At 34.6% G+C, this 15,936-nt stretch overlaps 1 protein-coding gene across 1 annotated transcript; it reads left to right on the top strand.

Moving 5' to 3' along the window:
• Positions 1–1,353: 1,353 nt before the first annotated feature.
• On the top strand, positions 1,354–14,762 carry LOC144964095 (uncharacterized). The gene is made up of 5 exons (XM_078898036.1): positions 1,354–1,375; positions 7,659–7,692; positions 12,113–12,259; positions 12,824–13,057; positions 14,601–14,762. Exons 2-5 carry the CDS (start codon positions 7,671–7,673, stop codon positions 14,633–14,635), a joined length of 438 nt encoding a protein of 145 aa, XP_078754162.1. The 5' UTR covers positions 1,354–1,375; positions 7,659–7,670; the 3' UTR covers positions 14,636–14,762.
• The last annotated feature ends 1,174 nt before the right edge of the window (positions 14,763–15,936 follow it).

The raw sequence follows: 15,936 nt of genomic DNA, 5'->3' as shown, positions 1-15,936 counted from the left end.
CGTCTGGTAAAACGTCTGGTCTATGTTGCCTGGCATGACGTTCGCTTTTAATTTACCACTCATTTACAGCATTGAATAGGGATTTAGAGGTGGAACACGAGTTAATCTTACCACTGTAATAAATCCCTTTTCAGAAATAGATTAGTTTTTCACTTCATTAACACACTGATTATAAATAACACGGGGTCGTCTTGGTTGTTTGTTTGAAGCCATCTCCTTTCTGCTGCACGCCGACGTTGTTTAGAATGCTATACGTCAGAGGTGATCCACGACGCAGAAGGTCGATCTGACACAATCCTAGATCGTAGAGGCACATGATGATCCAATACAGCACGGAAACAGGCATTTTAAATTTCAACAAGATTATTGTGCTCTTGGTGTTGGCGATTCTCAAGGTCCTCTTTGATTTGATTGTTGAAGGCAACAATATCAATGGCCCGTAGGTTACGAGATGTTATTTCGTGTTTCGGTCTACCTGGTCGTGGACTGTAGAAGGAGAATGTGGTCACGTGCTGGTCAGCAATGCATCTGTCTGTCACTGACAAATCAGAAATATCAATTCCCCAGGTAACTACCCAGTCCGTGACGTGACCCTTGATGAGTGTTGGTTTACTCATATTATGTTGATATAAATTGTGATTTTCAAGAAGGATTTTTGCAGATATGCTGCAGTGATCTGATGTGGATTCAAAATGAAGGTTATAATCTCCAAGGATAACTAATTTATTACAAAGATTTGTTTCAGTTTCATTGAGATCTTCTAAGTTCTGGATGAAAGCAATGTGCGTTGACGAATTTCTACCTGATGGTGGGGCGGGGGGGGGGGGGTGTGATATATACAGATGAAGGTGGTGTTAAGTGTTGTAACTTTCAGACATTCCATTGATGGATAGTTTATATTATTGCTTTTAATCCTTAAACGGTCTTTATGTAAAACACAAATTCTACCGCCGGGGCCCGTTAATTCTGGGTTCAGAGATAATCTTATAATTAGGTGGTGTTATTTCATGTAATATAACTTCGTCTCCATTTGGGTTGAGCCGTGTCTCTACAATGAATAAATACTAGGTCGCTCTTCTAAATCGTTAATTAAGGTGTTAATTTCGTGAGATTTATTACGAATTGATCTTGCATTGAAGTACATAACAATCGTCTTCGTTTACCTGAGGTTAAATCGATTAGTCAGTAAAATATTATTGTCACCATCATCATTTTGCGAAGTATTCAGAGTAAGCAAGGTGGGATGGTTGATGGACCGGGGTGACTTGTTTTATAAGTTGTCAGTTTTGGTGGGGGTTGAGATCTACATGGACGGGCGACGACTACTGACGGTCGGGATTGCGTGTTGTTTTCGTTTGCCGCCCCTACTACGACGGTAGTAAAAATTAAAATAACTTCTTCTTCTTCTTCTTCTTCTTCTTCTTCTTCTTCTTCTTCTTCTTCTCCTTCTCCTCCTTCTTCTTCTTCTTCTTCTTCTTCTTCTTCTTCTTCTTCTTCTTCTTTTTTTTTCTTATTATATTATTATTATATTATTATCATTTATTATATTATTATTATTATTATATTATATCATTATTATTATTATTATTATTATTATTATATTATTTTTATTATTATTATTATTTATTATTATCTATTATTTTTTATTATTTATTATCGTTATTATTATTATTATTATTATTATTATCATCATCATCATCATTATCATCATCATCATCATCATTATCATCATCATCATTATTATTATTATTATTTATTTATTATTTATTTTTTGTGTTATTATTCATCACGATGCATGTTTAGTATTTTAATCTAAGGGCAGTGACATAATATGATTCAAATAATTTGGATTTTTAAAAACGGCATCCGTTTCAGCCAACCGTGGAAAATCATTTGCATAAGATAGATGATGAAAAACAGTAAACAAGAAACATAACCCACATAATCACAAACCTATGGCGATAAGAATATAATTCATGAGGGAAAAATAGGGGTGGATGCAATCTTATACTTTAATATGCTTTAGTTTTGATTGCATCGTATTATATCTCTCGCTCATTCTGCTGGCTGGTTATCTGTAACATCAATTGCGATTTTATATATACATATTTATTGTGTAGATTAGAACTTCCTAAGAAGCAGGACATTTTTATTAATCATGGTGAGTGTCCTTATCTAAATGGTTATCTAAATGTTATCAGACATTGACAAATTGCCTTTTTATTATTTTTTGTCAAAAAACCTTTTTGGCAGCTTGGCTCAGTGGTATGGTCTGTGCTTCGTACCCAAAAGGTACCAAGTTCGAATACTCGCTGCGCTGTGTGGCATTGAGCAAGTCACCTCACCCCAGCTCAGTTTGCGACGATGCACTGCGGCTGATGCCTGGGTTATTTCAGTCCTCCCTTAGAATAGACCTAAAGACAAATTTCCACAGTCCGATGAATAAAGTGAATTTTAATTATTTTTTAAACAAAGTCTCGTGTTTAAGACTATTTGACAGCTTGATCGAGGGCCATCTTAATCTATTGATTATGTGCGGCTATGTTGTCTAGACACTCGCTTTCGGATTGGAAGTTCATGGGTTCGAGCCTCGCTTGGTGCATAGTTGAGTCCTCGGAAAAGGCTCTTTACTCAAATTTTCTCACCGTATTCATGTGAAAAATAAGTACCCGACCGTTGACAGCGTTGTCTATGTTGGAAAAAATGGTAATATCGCCTAACAGGCGTCATGTCTCGTTCTATATACGTGTTGCTGTTGGTCAAGGACCCTTTGTAAAGAGCTTTGAGCACGTTTAATGGATACTGCGCTATATAAAAGCTCAATTTTGTTTGTTTCTTTCTTTATGTCTCCTTTTTTTATAATTAATTTAAATGTATATATATATATATATATATATATATATATATATATATATATATATATATATAAAATATATATATATATATATATATATATATATATATATATATATATATATATATATATATATATATATATATATATATATATTTGAAGTAAACAGTCCTGGCCAATTTTTTTTCTTTTTTTTTTTTTTGTTGAAAAAAGTGATTTGTCTCTGTATGATGATAGAGTGAATGTTAATTGTTTCTCTTCCTGTCTAAACGATAATAGTTACTTGTTAATTAAATTGAGGTGCCATGGTATCTAGTTTGCAATAGCCCCTATTTCAGCCTAATTACATTCGCTGAGAAGTAAACATTGTGGCCAGTGATAAAATTATCCCAAAGGCCGTGCTTTGTTCGAAACCGACGAATGATTGGCAGGTCTGAAAACCCGAATTTTTATGGTCTCATTGTTGTAATGGAATTTACTCTTAAACCACCTTAAAATGGTGTCCATTATAACAATGTAAAATAGATCCGTTATAAGACCTGCAAATATCTGCACATAGGTCGGAACTCTTTCGAATGTCAAATACAGCAATGTTTTTAAAATCCTATTTATTTCACGAAGACGAATGTATACACAAACGAGTCAGATAATCCCACGCAAATTATGGGCTAATCAAATGACAAACTTTTTTCTAAAGGATTTTTTATTCTTCTATCAATAGCTTACGGATGATTAAGGAGTAATTGAGTATTTTATTTTGTAAAAACAAAGACCTTAAATAGTGTGTGCATGCAATTTTAAGTATAACACTAGAAGATCAATACAATTCCCTGATATCTTATCACCCGTGTTGAATTGTAAGAGTGACTAATCTTTGTTTATGTGTTCTCATCCCGCACTTGCCTTCGGATCGGAAGGTCCAGGGTTAATGTCACGCTCTGAGAGGCGTATAGTTGAGTCCTTGGAAATGGCTCTTTACTCACATTCTCTCACCGTACTCAGATGTAAAATGAGAACACAGCCATTAACAGCGTTGTCTCAGCCCGAAGAAAAGAATGTAGTACCGCCTAGACCGTCGTCCTACATGTTACGTGTTTCTGTTGGCAGGGGTCCCCTTGTAAAGCGATTTGTGCACGTTTAATAAATATTTCGCTATACAACTACTCGGATTAAAAAAAAAAGTAATATCCTGTATATTTCGCTATTCTGATTCTATCAAAATAATTTCACAGCCATGGCATTCTAGAGGATTTTTTTCTTCTATCAATAGCATACGGATGATTAAGGAGTAATTGAGTATTTTATTTTGTAAAAACAAAGACCTAAAATAGTGTGTGCATGCAATTTTAAGTATAACACTTAACAACAAAAAAAGTGTCAGTTCTGTAAAACTTGCGTTAAATACCGTACTAAAAGCCTCTTAATATCAATTAGAAAATCCCAAGGACAATATAAAACAAAAAGGCATGAATTCAAGACCAGTTTGTTTGTTTGTTTTTTTGACATTTGGGGCGAAGGCATTGCAAACTGCCTCCATAAAAACAGCGCCCTCGTGAGATATCAAATTTAGTCAAAAATCTAATAATTAATTAATCAAAAACAAAATTGAAAAAAATAGCATCTATGTGTTGGAAAAAGAATTAGACATAAGTGATTTTAATTGTTGTTGTTGTTGTTGTTGTTGTTGTTGTTGTTGTTGGTGTTGTTGTGAACTGTAATTATAATAAAGCAAAGAGGTAATTTTTCGCACTAACACAACTATCTCGACATAAAGCGTGCAAAAAAGACGATAATTTCCTTTTGAAAAATAACAGTGCTTTTAATATTTGTGAAAAATGTTAATGTTGTTTGATATTTATCAATTAATGATAAAATAGATAATACTACATTGATAACAAAAGACATTTTCATGTCACGAGTTGTAGTACAAAGCATCGTCTGATGTTGGCTTGTTAACTAGAGCGGAACATAAATCGGCCTTCACGGCTTGAAAAATAACTAGACTAAATGCTATCGAAAAATATATTAAGGCAACGCTATTTCATCAAAACAAGATGGTGGACTGACTTCCTGTATGTGGCTGCAATAGAGCAACAGGTGCTCGTTCGTCAAAATGGGCACAAAGTGCACCTGCGCTCTCTACTGCCTATATAAAATACTTCGTTTTTTTTTTTTTGTTTTTTTTTTTTTTTGGTATAAAATTGTGTTAATTAAGGGTATAGCTAATATTCATCCTTTAAAATATTACAATTAATATCAAAATGATTTTGAAAATATACAAAAAGGCTTACATTTGATATTTGAGAGGGAAAAACTGTCAATAAGTTGTTTTAACGGTGTATACGGTATGGGTTTTTTCATGCAATAACTAAGCATTTTTAAAGAGATTATAAGTAGGCATAATTATGAGAAAAGATCCATTTAACGGAGTAACTTAACACACACACATACACTCTCTCTCACACACATTCACACACGCACACACACAAACACACACACACACACATATATATATATATATATATATATATATATGTATGTGTATATATATATATATATATATATATATATATATATATATATATTAATATATATGAAATGATGGATGGATTGATTTTATATATATATCTCTGAACCGAAAACCATTCGAGAACCCAAAACTACAGGATAAATTTGGCAAACAGACAACAAATCCCAACGATATCCTTGACATTGTAACTGACCACTTCCAGCAGAAATTTTACAAACAAGTCTCACAAATATCGCCCTTCTCAGGAAACCCTAGAGACCTAAACAACCGCATCACAACAACTGAAGTTAGAAATAGCATAAAGTGCCTAAACAATAACAGATCCCCAGGCGAAGATGGAATTCCCGCTGAATTGCTGAAATGCGGTACCTTCTCCCTGGATCTGAGCATTGCAAACATAATGAACAAAACATTCTCAACACACAAAGACTGGGACATAAACAGCGGTGTCCTAATTACAATACAAAAACCAGGAAAAACGAAAGGACCCGTAAACAACCTGCGCCCAATAACATTACTGAATACCATAAGAAAAACACTGTCAACTATTGTCCTCAACAGAATTAGACCGAAAATAGAAAAATATCTATCACATAGCCAAAGCGGGTTTCGCCAAGACCGAAGCACATCGGACGTTGTATGGACACATAAATGGTTGGCAGCAAAGGCACTCAAAGAAAACATATCCATAACAATAACCGGAATCGATATGTCCGCAGCCTTTGATACGATCGACAGAGGAAAACTTTTGGAGATATTAACAGACATAGTAGACGAAGACGAGCTCCGAATAATCCGATTTCTCCTCAGCAACACAAAGATACAACCAAGGATATACGGGGCCACAAAACAGACGCAGTTCGAAAGTAACATCGGGACCCCCCAAGGAGATAGTCTGAGCCCGATTCTGTTCACAATATACTTAGAACACGCTCTGAAAGAAGTTCGAAAAGTCATTCCAAAACCAACGACTCATATTGAGAATGCAATCCTAGAGAAATCGCCTATGCAGATGATGTCGATTTTATTGGATCAACACCAGCAAATATAGACATCATACAAAATACCCTCATGAAATATAACCTCCAAGTCAATGCCAATAAAACCGAATTTACAACAATATCGAGGAACAAAGAGGAATGGAAAAGAACAAAGAAAGTCGGCTCACTAATTGGAGACACCGAGGATGTACAAAGAAGAAAACAGCTATCAAACGCCGCACTCAGCAAACTCACCAATGTATGGATTAGAGGTGACAAAATAAAGAGAAAAACCAAACTGAAACTGTTCCGTGCTCTTGTAAAACCGGTACTTCTGTATAACTGCGGCACTTGGGCGTTGACAAAATCCGAAGAAGAACATCTGGATGCCTTCCATCGTACACAGCTAAGAAGGGTACTGGACATCAAATACCCAAAAAAGATCTCAAATGAATCACTCTATAAGATCACAAAAGAAAGACCAATCTCCCTTGACATTTTACAACAACGATGGCAACTTTTCGGTCACATACTACGCAGGGACAAAAACATACCAGCTAACCAAGCCATGTCAGGATACTTCCAAAAACACGGGAACCTTTTCAGAGGAAGACCGATCACAACACTCCCTGTGATCCTAAACAAAAACCTCACAACACTTGGACAAAGCATTAGTCTCATAACGGCAGGGGACCTTGAAAATCTGAGAACCCTAGCAGAGGACCGGCAATATTGGAGACACCTCACACAGGAAATACTGGAAACAGCCAAGGCGACCCGATCTTTCGGTCGAGACGCGAAAGGCATCTAAGTCAAGTCAAGTAAGTCATATATATATATGATAGATAGATAGATAGATAGATAGATAGATAGATAGATAGATAGATAGATAGATACAGAGAGAGAGGGGGGGAGAGATAGATAAGATAGATAATATAGATAGATCGATAGATAGATAGATAGATAGATAGATAGATAGATAGATAGATAGATAGATAGATAGATAGATAGATTAGATTTGATAGATTAAATAGATTAGATTAAATAGATAGATTCAATTTTCGGCATCTAAATCACTTCAACACGGTACTGTTTCAAGATGATCGATAGCATTTGAGGACATTTAGAATAGCGTCATGAGAGAACACCAGAGGCAAACAAATGAAACTATAAATAAATATAAACAATAAATAAATAAATAAATAAATAAATGTATTGGAAAAGAAAAAGAAAAACAAGTAAGCCATAATTTTGTTTTTGAAAATTAAATGCAAATTTTACTTCTTGCTTGCAGGCCGAGGAACAAATGACTTCGCACACCAAAGCAGGTAATTTTTTATATTATTGATTTGTTCTCTTTATAATATTGCAATTAAGTATGATTGGAGGCAGCGAGATAGCCGTGATGAAAAGGCATTGGACTATAACTCGAGTAACTCAGGTTCGAACCTCACTATGGACACTATCTATTTGGGCTAAATAGTTGATTTGTCACTGTATAATTATTGTAAGAATTAGAGTATTTTAGGTTACGCGTCATATTTAAGTATGCATTGGATTCTATGTTTTAGTTACAGCGTTCACTTGATCCAACTCTAATCCAACTTTTATTCAACATAATATATCCTCTATCTGGTGATATGACAAATGTGGCCCACCATCTCAAAGCGGCATTATGTCGGAATGCACTAGATAATGGTAATTGAATCATTGACGACATATATAATTAAACTTGAAGTTAATCTCTATTCTTTAAGATAAGGAATAAATACAATTCCTGTCATTGCAAAAGACCCAAAGTTCGTATTTCATATCATTTAAATTCTAAATTCACTGTTCAGGGTCTGGTTCAGCCCGACATAATTCTGTTTTGAGGCGATGGGTAACAATCAATAAACTAAGGTTGAGGTGGTAAAGCTTTTTTTTTTTGTTTTTGTTATTGTTGTTGATGTTGTTGCTGTTGTTTTAAGCTGGCTGTCTACTATCAAGACGGTAACGCGTATGGAGACGAGCAGAGAAGCATCTGGTTTTATGAAATGGAAGCATTCAGGCGCTTCTTAAAATCTTTAATGATTTGTTATGTAATGCCGATGCTAACAATATCAATATATTATGCCTTTTAGATCTTTCAGCTGCTTTTGACACAATTGACCATGACATTTTGTTAAGAACACAAGAAAATACGTTCGGCGTGAAAAGAATTGTCCTTTAACTCATTCAACCCTAACACCGACTATATCCGTAGTTTACCCGGGTTACTTTTACCCCGTGCCTATTTATTACATTTGTCTGAGACAAATTAAAAGCGTAGTATCAAAGCTAATGGGGTTTTTTTTTTTTTTTTGTTTTTTTTTTACATGTTAATGGTAGTTGAATAAAACTATCTATGCACATGTTCGTTTTTAATACATTTTTTTCCAATTTTGAAAAGTAGCAAAAATCTCTAGGATTGAGTGAGCTAATGGTTTACATCATATCAGAGCAGTTTTACTAAAGCTAGAGGTGCCTAAATGAGCCAATAAAATGGAGATAAAAAAAATAAAGTGAGTAGATGTGACTCATATATATGGGAACAACACAAAACAAACAACGTTTGTTATATATATATAATATATTTGGTATAATATACTAACCAACTACTATAACTAACTAACTACTATAATATACTAACCACCCAATCAATCGCTCTCTCACCCCCATCCCCATTTTAAAGACCTTTTTGCAGTTACTTTTACTATATATACACATACACAGACATACGCACACAGACACACATACACAAACATATACACATCCTCTCCATTCCCTCTCTCTCTCTCTCTCTCTCTCTCTCTCTCTCTCTCTCTCTCTCTCATTCTTTCTCTCTCTTCCCCCCCCCCTCTCTCTCTCTCTCTCCTTATCTCGCGCCACTTCTTGCATCCACACTCGACGCCCTTTCCTCACATTAACTTTACTTCCACATTTGACAAAATGTGATATTTTGTAAATTTACATATTTGTTTGTGTTTTTGTTTACTGTCTCCTGACGAAGGCCAAGGGCCGAAACGTTGTTTGTTTTGTGTTGTTCCCTTATATATGAGTCACATCTACTCACTTTATTTTTTTATCTCCAGTTTTACTAAACTTTTGAGTGCCACAAGGCTCTGTTCTTGGCCCTGTCCTTTTTGCTGTATATATTATGCAGCCACTTTCTATTGTGATATCCAGATTCAATCTGAGTTATCATTTTTAAGCAGATAATACGCAAATTTATGATTCAGTACCCCTAAGTAATTTGCAGTTCTTAATACAACGAATTTCGAGCTTTTTAAATTAGATTAAATCTTTGAAGTACCATAACAAGTTAAAATTAAATGATAGTAAAACTGTGATTTTAATGTGTGGAAAGCGGAGTATCCTTAAACAGGCAAATAATTCACCCATTACTCTCGGAAACAGTATAATAGAATTATCAAATAAAACAAAAAACCTTGGCGTCATCATTGATAAAGATCTTTCCATGACAAGCCAAGTGAATAGCACCATAAAATCTATGTACATAGAAATGAATGAAAATAAGCAAAATTCGTCATTTAATACCAAAGCATATAGCAGAACTTTTAATTAATTCCCTTGTTTTATACAAATTGGACAATTGCAACTCCCTTTGGGTGAATTTAGCTAAACACAAAATGATTAAACGTTAGGTTGCTCAAAATTACGCAGCCAGACTCATTGTATGCAATAACCAAAAATACCCGTCAGCAACTCTTCTGCGTGAGATACATTGGCTTCCTGTGGAAAAAAGAGTTGCCTATACGATTTGTACTGTTCTTCTACAAATCCTTGAGCACCAACAGTCCCTCCTATATTAAAGACCTTCTAAACATATATGTCTCCAATAGAAACCCGAGGTCAAGCAATGACCAATCAATCCTTGTCAAACCTAAGACACTGCGTAAAATAGGTGAACAATCTTTTCAATTTTCGCCCGCCATTTTTGGAATTCTCTCCCATTACACGTGAGATGCTCGGATTTGTTGACAACTTTCAAATCCCACTTAAAGTTTTTACGTCATAAGATGCAATACTATGATCATATTTTATTGTTAAATTGAATTCGTATCACGATACCATCAACACTTGCCATATCGTAATATGTTTCGTTTTATATCACTGTAAAGCGCCTAGCGTCTGTGAAAACGGGGTAAAGCACTATATAAATGCCATTCATTATTATTTTTATTATTAAGCATTCTGGCTATTGTGTTTTGCTGGGGAGGCGTGCGGGGATCTTCTTAGCAAAGCTTGAAAATTTGCCAGCATGCATGTTTACACTTCGCTAATTTCATATTATTTCATCCTTAGAATGGGCTTTTAGATAAATTAATATAATGTTAAGGCTGTTTTTATATGCTTGGATGTCGCCGACTGGGCTGCTCAGTGCCGTTTCATATTGCACATTCAGATGGAGATTGCTTGCTATGATGACGGATAAGACGATAGTCTATTTCAAAATACTTTTCCCTAGGTCATATAGAACCAGCCACCAATCACAGCTGAATTGACAGGGTTTCATATTCACACACACAGACACAAACACACACACACACACACACACACTCTCTCTCTCTCTCTCTCTCTCTCTCTCTCTCTCTCTCTCTCTCTCTCTCTCTCTCTCTCGTCTTCACCCGGAATCGATGTGACGGTTCGTTTGCATTTAAGGCGGTTGTTTTATCAACTGAGCTATCAGGACCATATAACAAATGCAAACGATGTTGAATGTGATCGGTTACAAGATTGGTGACGTAAGTCGAAAACCTTTGCCCCGGTATTGTGTCCTTGGGTAATTAAATTTGCACTCATTACCTCACTTGACTCAGTTGTGAGCTAATACTTCGCTTACATTATTGATTCTTTAATTTTAAAGCCCGAGGTTTTTATTTACTATCCATCTCCTATGTTACCGTTTTCATCAAGAGAGCCCGGGTCCTTTACCGTTGCTATCATTGTGAACAAGTTTAGACTAGCGTTGTACACCGGCAAAACACATTTCCCCATTTTATCCAGAATATTTTTACTTTGATGAAGTGTCAGTCTTAGAACGTGATGCGAGTAAACTTTTCTGGTTAAAATGGGGATTGGGTGGGGGGGGGGGGAGTTGCTTTGTTAGTGTATGTCACTGCGGTTAACACAGTGTAATAATATGATTCGAATCATTTTCTTAAACTTCTCAAATGAATAATCCAAAACGTCCATTTTATCTGTTTTCGTATATCAAATTGAAGCTTACATTCAATTTCACACTGTTATTTATTTCTTTGAGCTTCGAGCAGCACCATTTACATTAACATTTTCATTTCAACTATGTCTTTAACGCTCCATTGAACACATTCGTCTCAGATTGGCTCTCTAAAAATTGTATATATCTTTATTTAAGGGGCAGCGGGGCTCAGTGGTATGGTCATTATTTCGTACCCAAAAGGTACTGAGTTCCGACTACCCGCCGCGCTGTGTGACCTTGGGCGACTTGACTTGGCTCATTTTATCAAAGCTGCACTGCGGCTGACGCCTGGGTTATTCCGATCTTCCCTTGAAATAAACCCTAATGACAACTTTGCCCTTGAGGTTGAGAAAGGAAATTTTATTTTATTTATTTATCTATTTATTTTTTCATTTATTTATGAACAGCATTTCGTCTCAACGTTGAAACTATGTAGACTTAATTGATAAAAGGAATTTTATTATATTATATTTTCTCTATTTCAGCTTACAAGGCATATTTTCGTATCCGTGACACTGATCTCGATGGCAAACTAGGTTTTGATGAGTTTTATGACCTTTGCTGCGACACTTATTCCGAGCCTCCGACAAAACAGCAAATATTAGCAGTCTTTGAAGCCAATGATGTGGATCGTATGTATAGCAAGGACATTGTATTGTATTGATAAATATATTAATAGATAGATAGATAGATTATGATTAGAGAGGTAACGGTGATAGTATCAATGATAGTAGTGGTACTAGTAGTAATAATATTAGTAGTAGTAGTAGTAGTAGTAGTAGTAGTAGTAGTAGTAGTAGTAGTAGTAGTAGTAGTAGTAGTAGTAGTAGTAGTAGTAGTAGTAGTGGTGGTGGTAGTAGTAGTAGTAGTAGTAGTAGTAGTAGTAGTAGTTGTTGTTGTTGTTGTTGTTGTTCTTGTTGTTGTTCTTGTTGTTGTTGTGTTGTAGTTTTTTATGAAAAGTACTGAAAATAAATCACTGATTTTTTCCCCATCGATACTGATTATTTTTTTTTAGTTGCAACTTGGCATCACTTATATCTCGTAACGGATTCCTCGTATTTGTGACTGCTCTGACATCAGAACATAACATAATTCACTTAACACGATTTTTTCGGGTTTACTGCTATAATTTGACCTATTTGACATGCGATTATCCACAGAAAACCGTATTCGATTATATTTATTCATCTTTACAGACAACCACAAGGTTGACTTCGAAGAATTCCTCAAATTTGCCCGTGATCTGCCACCAATTGAGGAGTTATTCCGCAAAGAGTTCAAAAAGTTCGATTCGAATGGAGACAATTTGATCACCAAGTCTGAGTTTCAAGTGGCCATGATGAAACTGGGTTATCTTTTTAAGAAAGAAAAAGTGACCGAACTCATAGACTCAGTTGACACAGACGGTGATGGAAAACTCAATTTTGAAGGTATGTCACCGTGCATTGTTATTATTCGAAAATAGATTTGGTATAAAATTAAAAAGAGACGATGATTATTTTATGCATTTAAGATTGACAGAACAGTGGGATGAGCTGGTATTGGTATCAATCATGAATAAATTAAAAAATCTAATCGAAAGCACTCTCCGCCATATTTACTAGACCAGCAGCTGCCCAATAATTTCTGGGTGGACCGGGGGGGGGGGGGGAGAAAAAATTACGACAAAAGAGATCGATCCCGGCCCCCTTGCTCGTGGAGGCATTGCTCTAACAAGAGAGCTATGGGACCCCCATCGATCAACAAACTATACATTTAAAATACGTTATAATATATAGTATAGATATATCGGTAGATAGATAGATAGATAGATAGATAGATAGATAGATATATCGGTAGATAGATAGATAGATCGGTAGATAGATAGATAGATAGATCGATAGATAGATAGATAGATAGATAGATAGATAGATAGATAGATAGATAGATAGATCGATATATATATATACATAGAAAGATAGATAGATCGATAGAAAGATAAATAGATATAAATATATATATATATATATATATATATATATATATAGATAGATCGGTAGATAGATAGATAGATAGATGGATATATTATATATATATATATATATATATATATATATATATATATATATATATATAATATATATATATATATATATATATATATATATATATATATATATATATATATATTATATATATAATGTAAATTTTCACTCACATTTTTTTTTTTTGCCCAGACGACTCGTTTCTGTGTTCCTTACTACACTTCCTCAGTCGGCATAATCCATTATATATATATAGATAGATAGATAGATAGATAGATAGATAGATAGATAGATAGATAGATAGATAGATAGATAGATAGATAGATAGATAGATAGATAGATAGATAGATAGATAGATAGATATTATTTTAATATTTATCACAATGTTTGAGACAGTCTACATCAATGTTTCAGGCCTAATCAGCAATCATCAGGACTGTGTGTTACATGAGTTTGGTTTGTTGACTGTTGTTGTTTGTTGAACAGTCAACAAACCAAAATCATGTAACACATAGTCCTGACGATGGCTGATTAGGCCTGAAACATTAATGTAGACTGTCTCAAACATTGTGGTAAATATTAAAATAATAATTCGCTCCATTGCTACATGTCGAGCCCTTTTCGTACCATATTTGTATCAAACACGATTCAATAGATAGATAGATAGATAGATATATAGATAGATAGATAGATAGATGAATATATATACATATTGATTTATTGATTGATTGATTAGTTGATTGATTGACAGAATGACAGATTGATTGATGGAATTAAGATATTCCCGTTTGAACGACCGACGCAATGTTTACAAAGAAAAGAATATTTTACTTTTATACGTTATTAATATCCTCTTGCCAGTTTGATATTTTGTGAATAATATCACTCTTTTATCTATTTTTCAAATTGCTAATTTATTTTTAAATTATATATTTTTTACTTTTCACAGAATTTATCAAGCTGCTGCCTACCATGTTCAAATAGACTGGTCTTTTGAGATGATCATTCTTTTATAAACATACCTTCTCAATTTTATCAATATATATCAATTAGTGTCATTAAATTAGAACTTTCACTTCATATCGAAATAAATAGAGTATAAAAAACCAAACGTACTCTCCTTACGTTATACTACTGTGTAAAATCAATTATTCATTTAGAGGTCACTAAAGTCAACTAAAATATCTACAGTTATGTGCTTATAATACAGTACTTTAAAATAATATAGGAATGAAGAATGTGAAATATCAGAAATTCTTGAGAGCTAAAAGTCCCATGAAAGCGGATATTATCCCCCATTTTAAAATCTATAAAAAGGTCACTGAAAATTACACGACGCCTTTTAGAAACTCTTGATATTATAAATCAAGATAACTTTCGCCAAATATAACAGGACCAACCACCCAACCATTGATTGGTAGACGAGAGATATCAAAATATAGTCCCAGACACTATAAGGATTCGACACCGGTCAGAATACTTGCAGGTCGAGATACCTGCTATCTTTTCAAACAAAACCAATAATTTGAAACATTTTCAAGGTCTATAACCTTTGAATACTACAAAGCTTTTTAGAGTTTCTATAGCGTTGAACTCTCCATTGTTTGCCACCCTTTGAAATAAGACGCCAATCTATCGCCAAAGTACTTTTCGCAAGATCTCATTGATCAGTTATAAAATAACAAAAAACAAAAAACAAACACTGTTGGGCGAATGGGGGTGGGGGGGGGATGAGTGGAGGGGGGTCAGAAAAATAAACTCGATTACACAAGGGCATTATAACGGTTTTTGCTTGTGAGGCGATCCTATCATATGATGGGGAACCCTGGGTTTTCAAGAATTACTGCACTGGACTCTAAAGACTTAATGAGGACTGACATTTCTTATCCATGATGTACATTATCTTCGAATAATTTGAAGATGAATTTGTCGTTGTTGAAAATCAGATACTTCCATATGGCCAAAAATAAAAGAACATTAGATTAACGCTGGAGCACAGCCTGACCTATCGCGTCCATCTCAAGGATGTTGCCCCTGATAAAATTAATCGCATCAGTCTCCTGAAGATGCCAGGAGCGTCCATTCGTTTACTATACTAATCGACGATTGAGTATTGTGCTTGTGATGAAGTACAACAATAAGGTCCAAATGACCATTTTAACTCCATGAATAGAAGCTAATCGTATTGGTATCACACAAAGAATATGACATGGTTTTAGCAACAGACCCTTTCCATCATGTCCGGCGGCAACAAAAAAGAGAGGACAGCAGAGGTAATCATTCTA

The sequence above is a fragment of the Berghia stephanieae genome, chromosome 1 (genome assembly GCF_034508935.2).
Source record: "Berghia stephanieae isolate SIO BIC M18660-M18661 chromosome 1, UCSD_Bste_1.3, whole genome shotgun sequence".
Taxonomy (NCBI): domain Eukaryota; kingdom Metazoa; phylum Mollusca; class Gastropoda; order Nudibranchia; family Aeolidiidae; genus Berghia; species Berghia stephanieae.
Note: the sequence above shows the minus strand (reverse complement) of the source record. Positions and strands in the feature narration are given on the sequence as shown.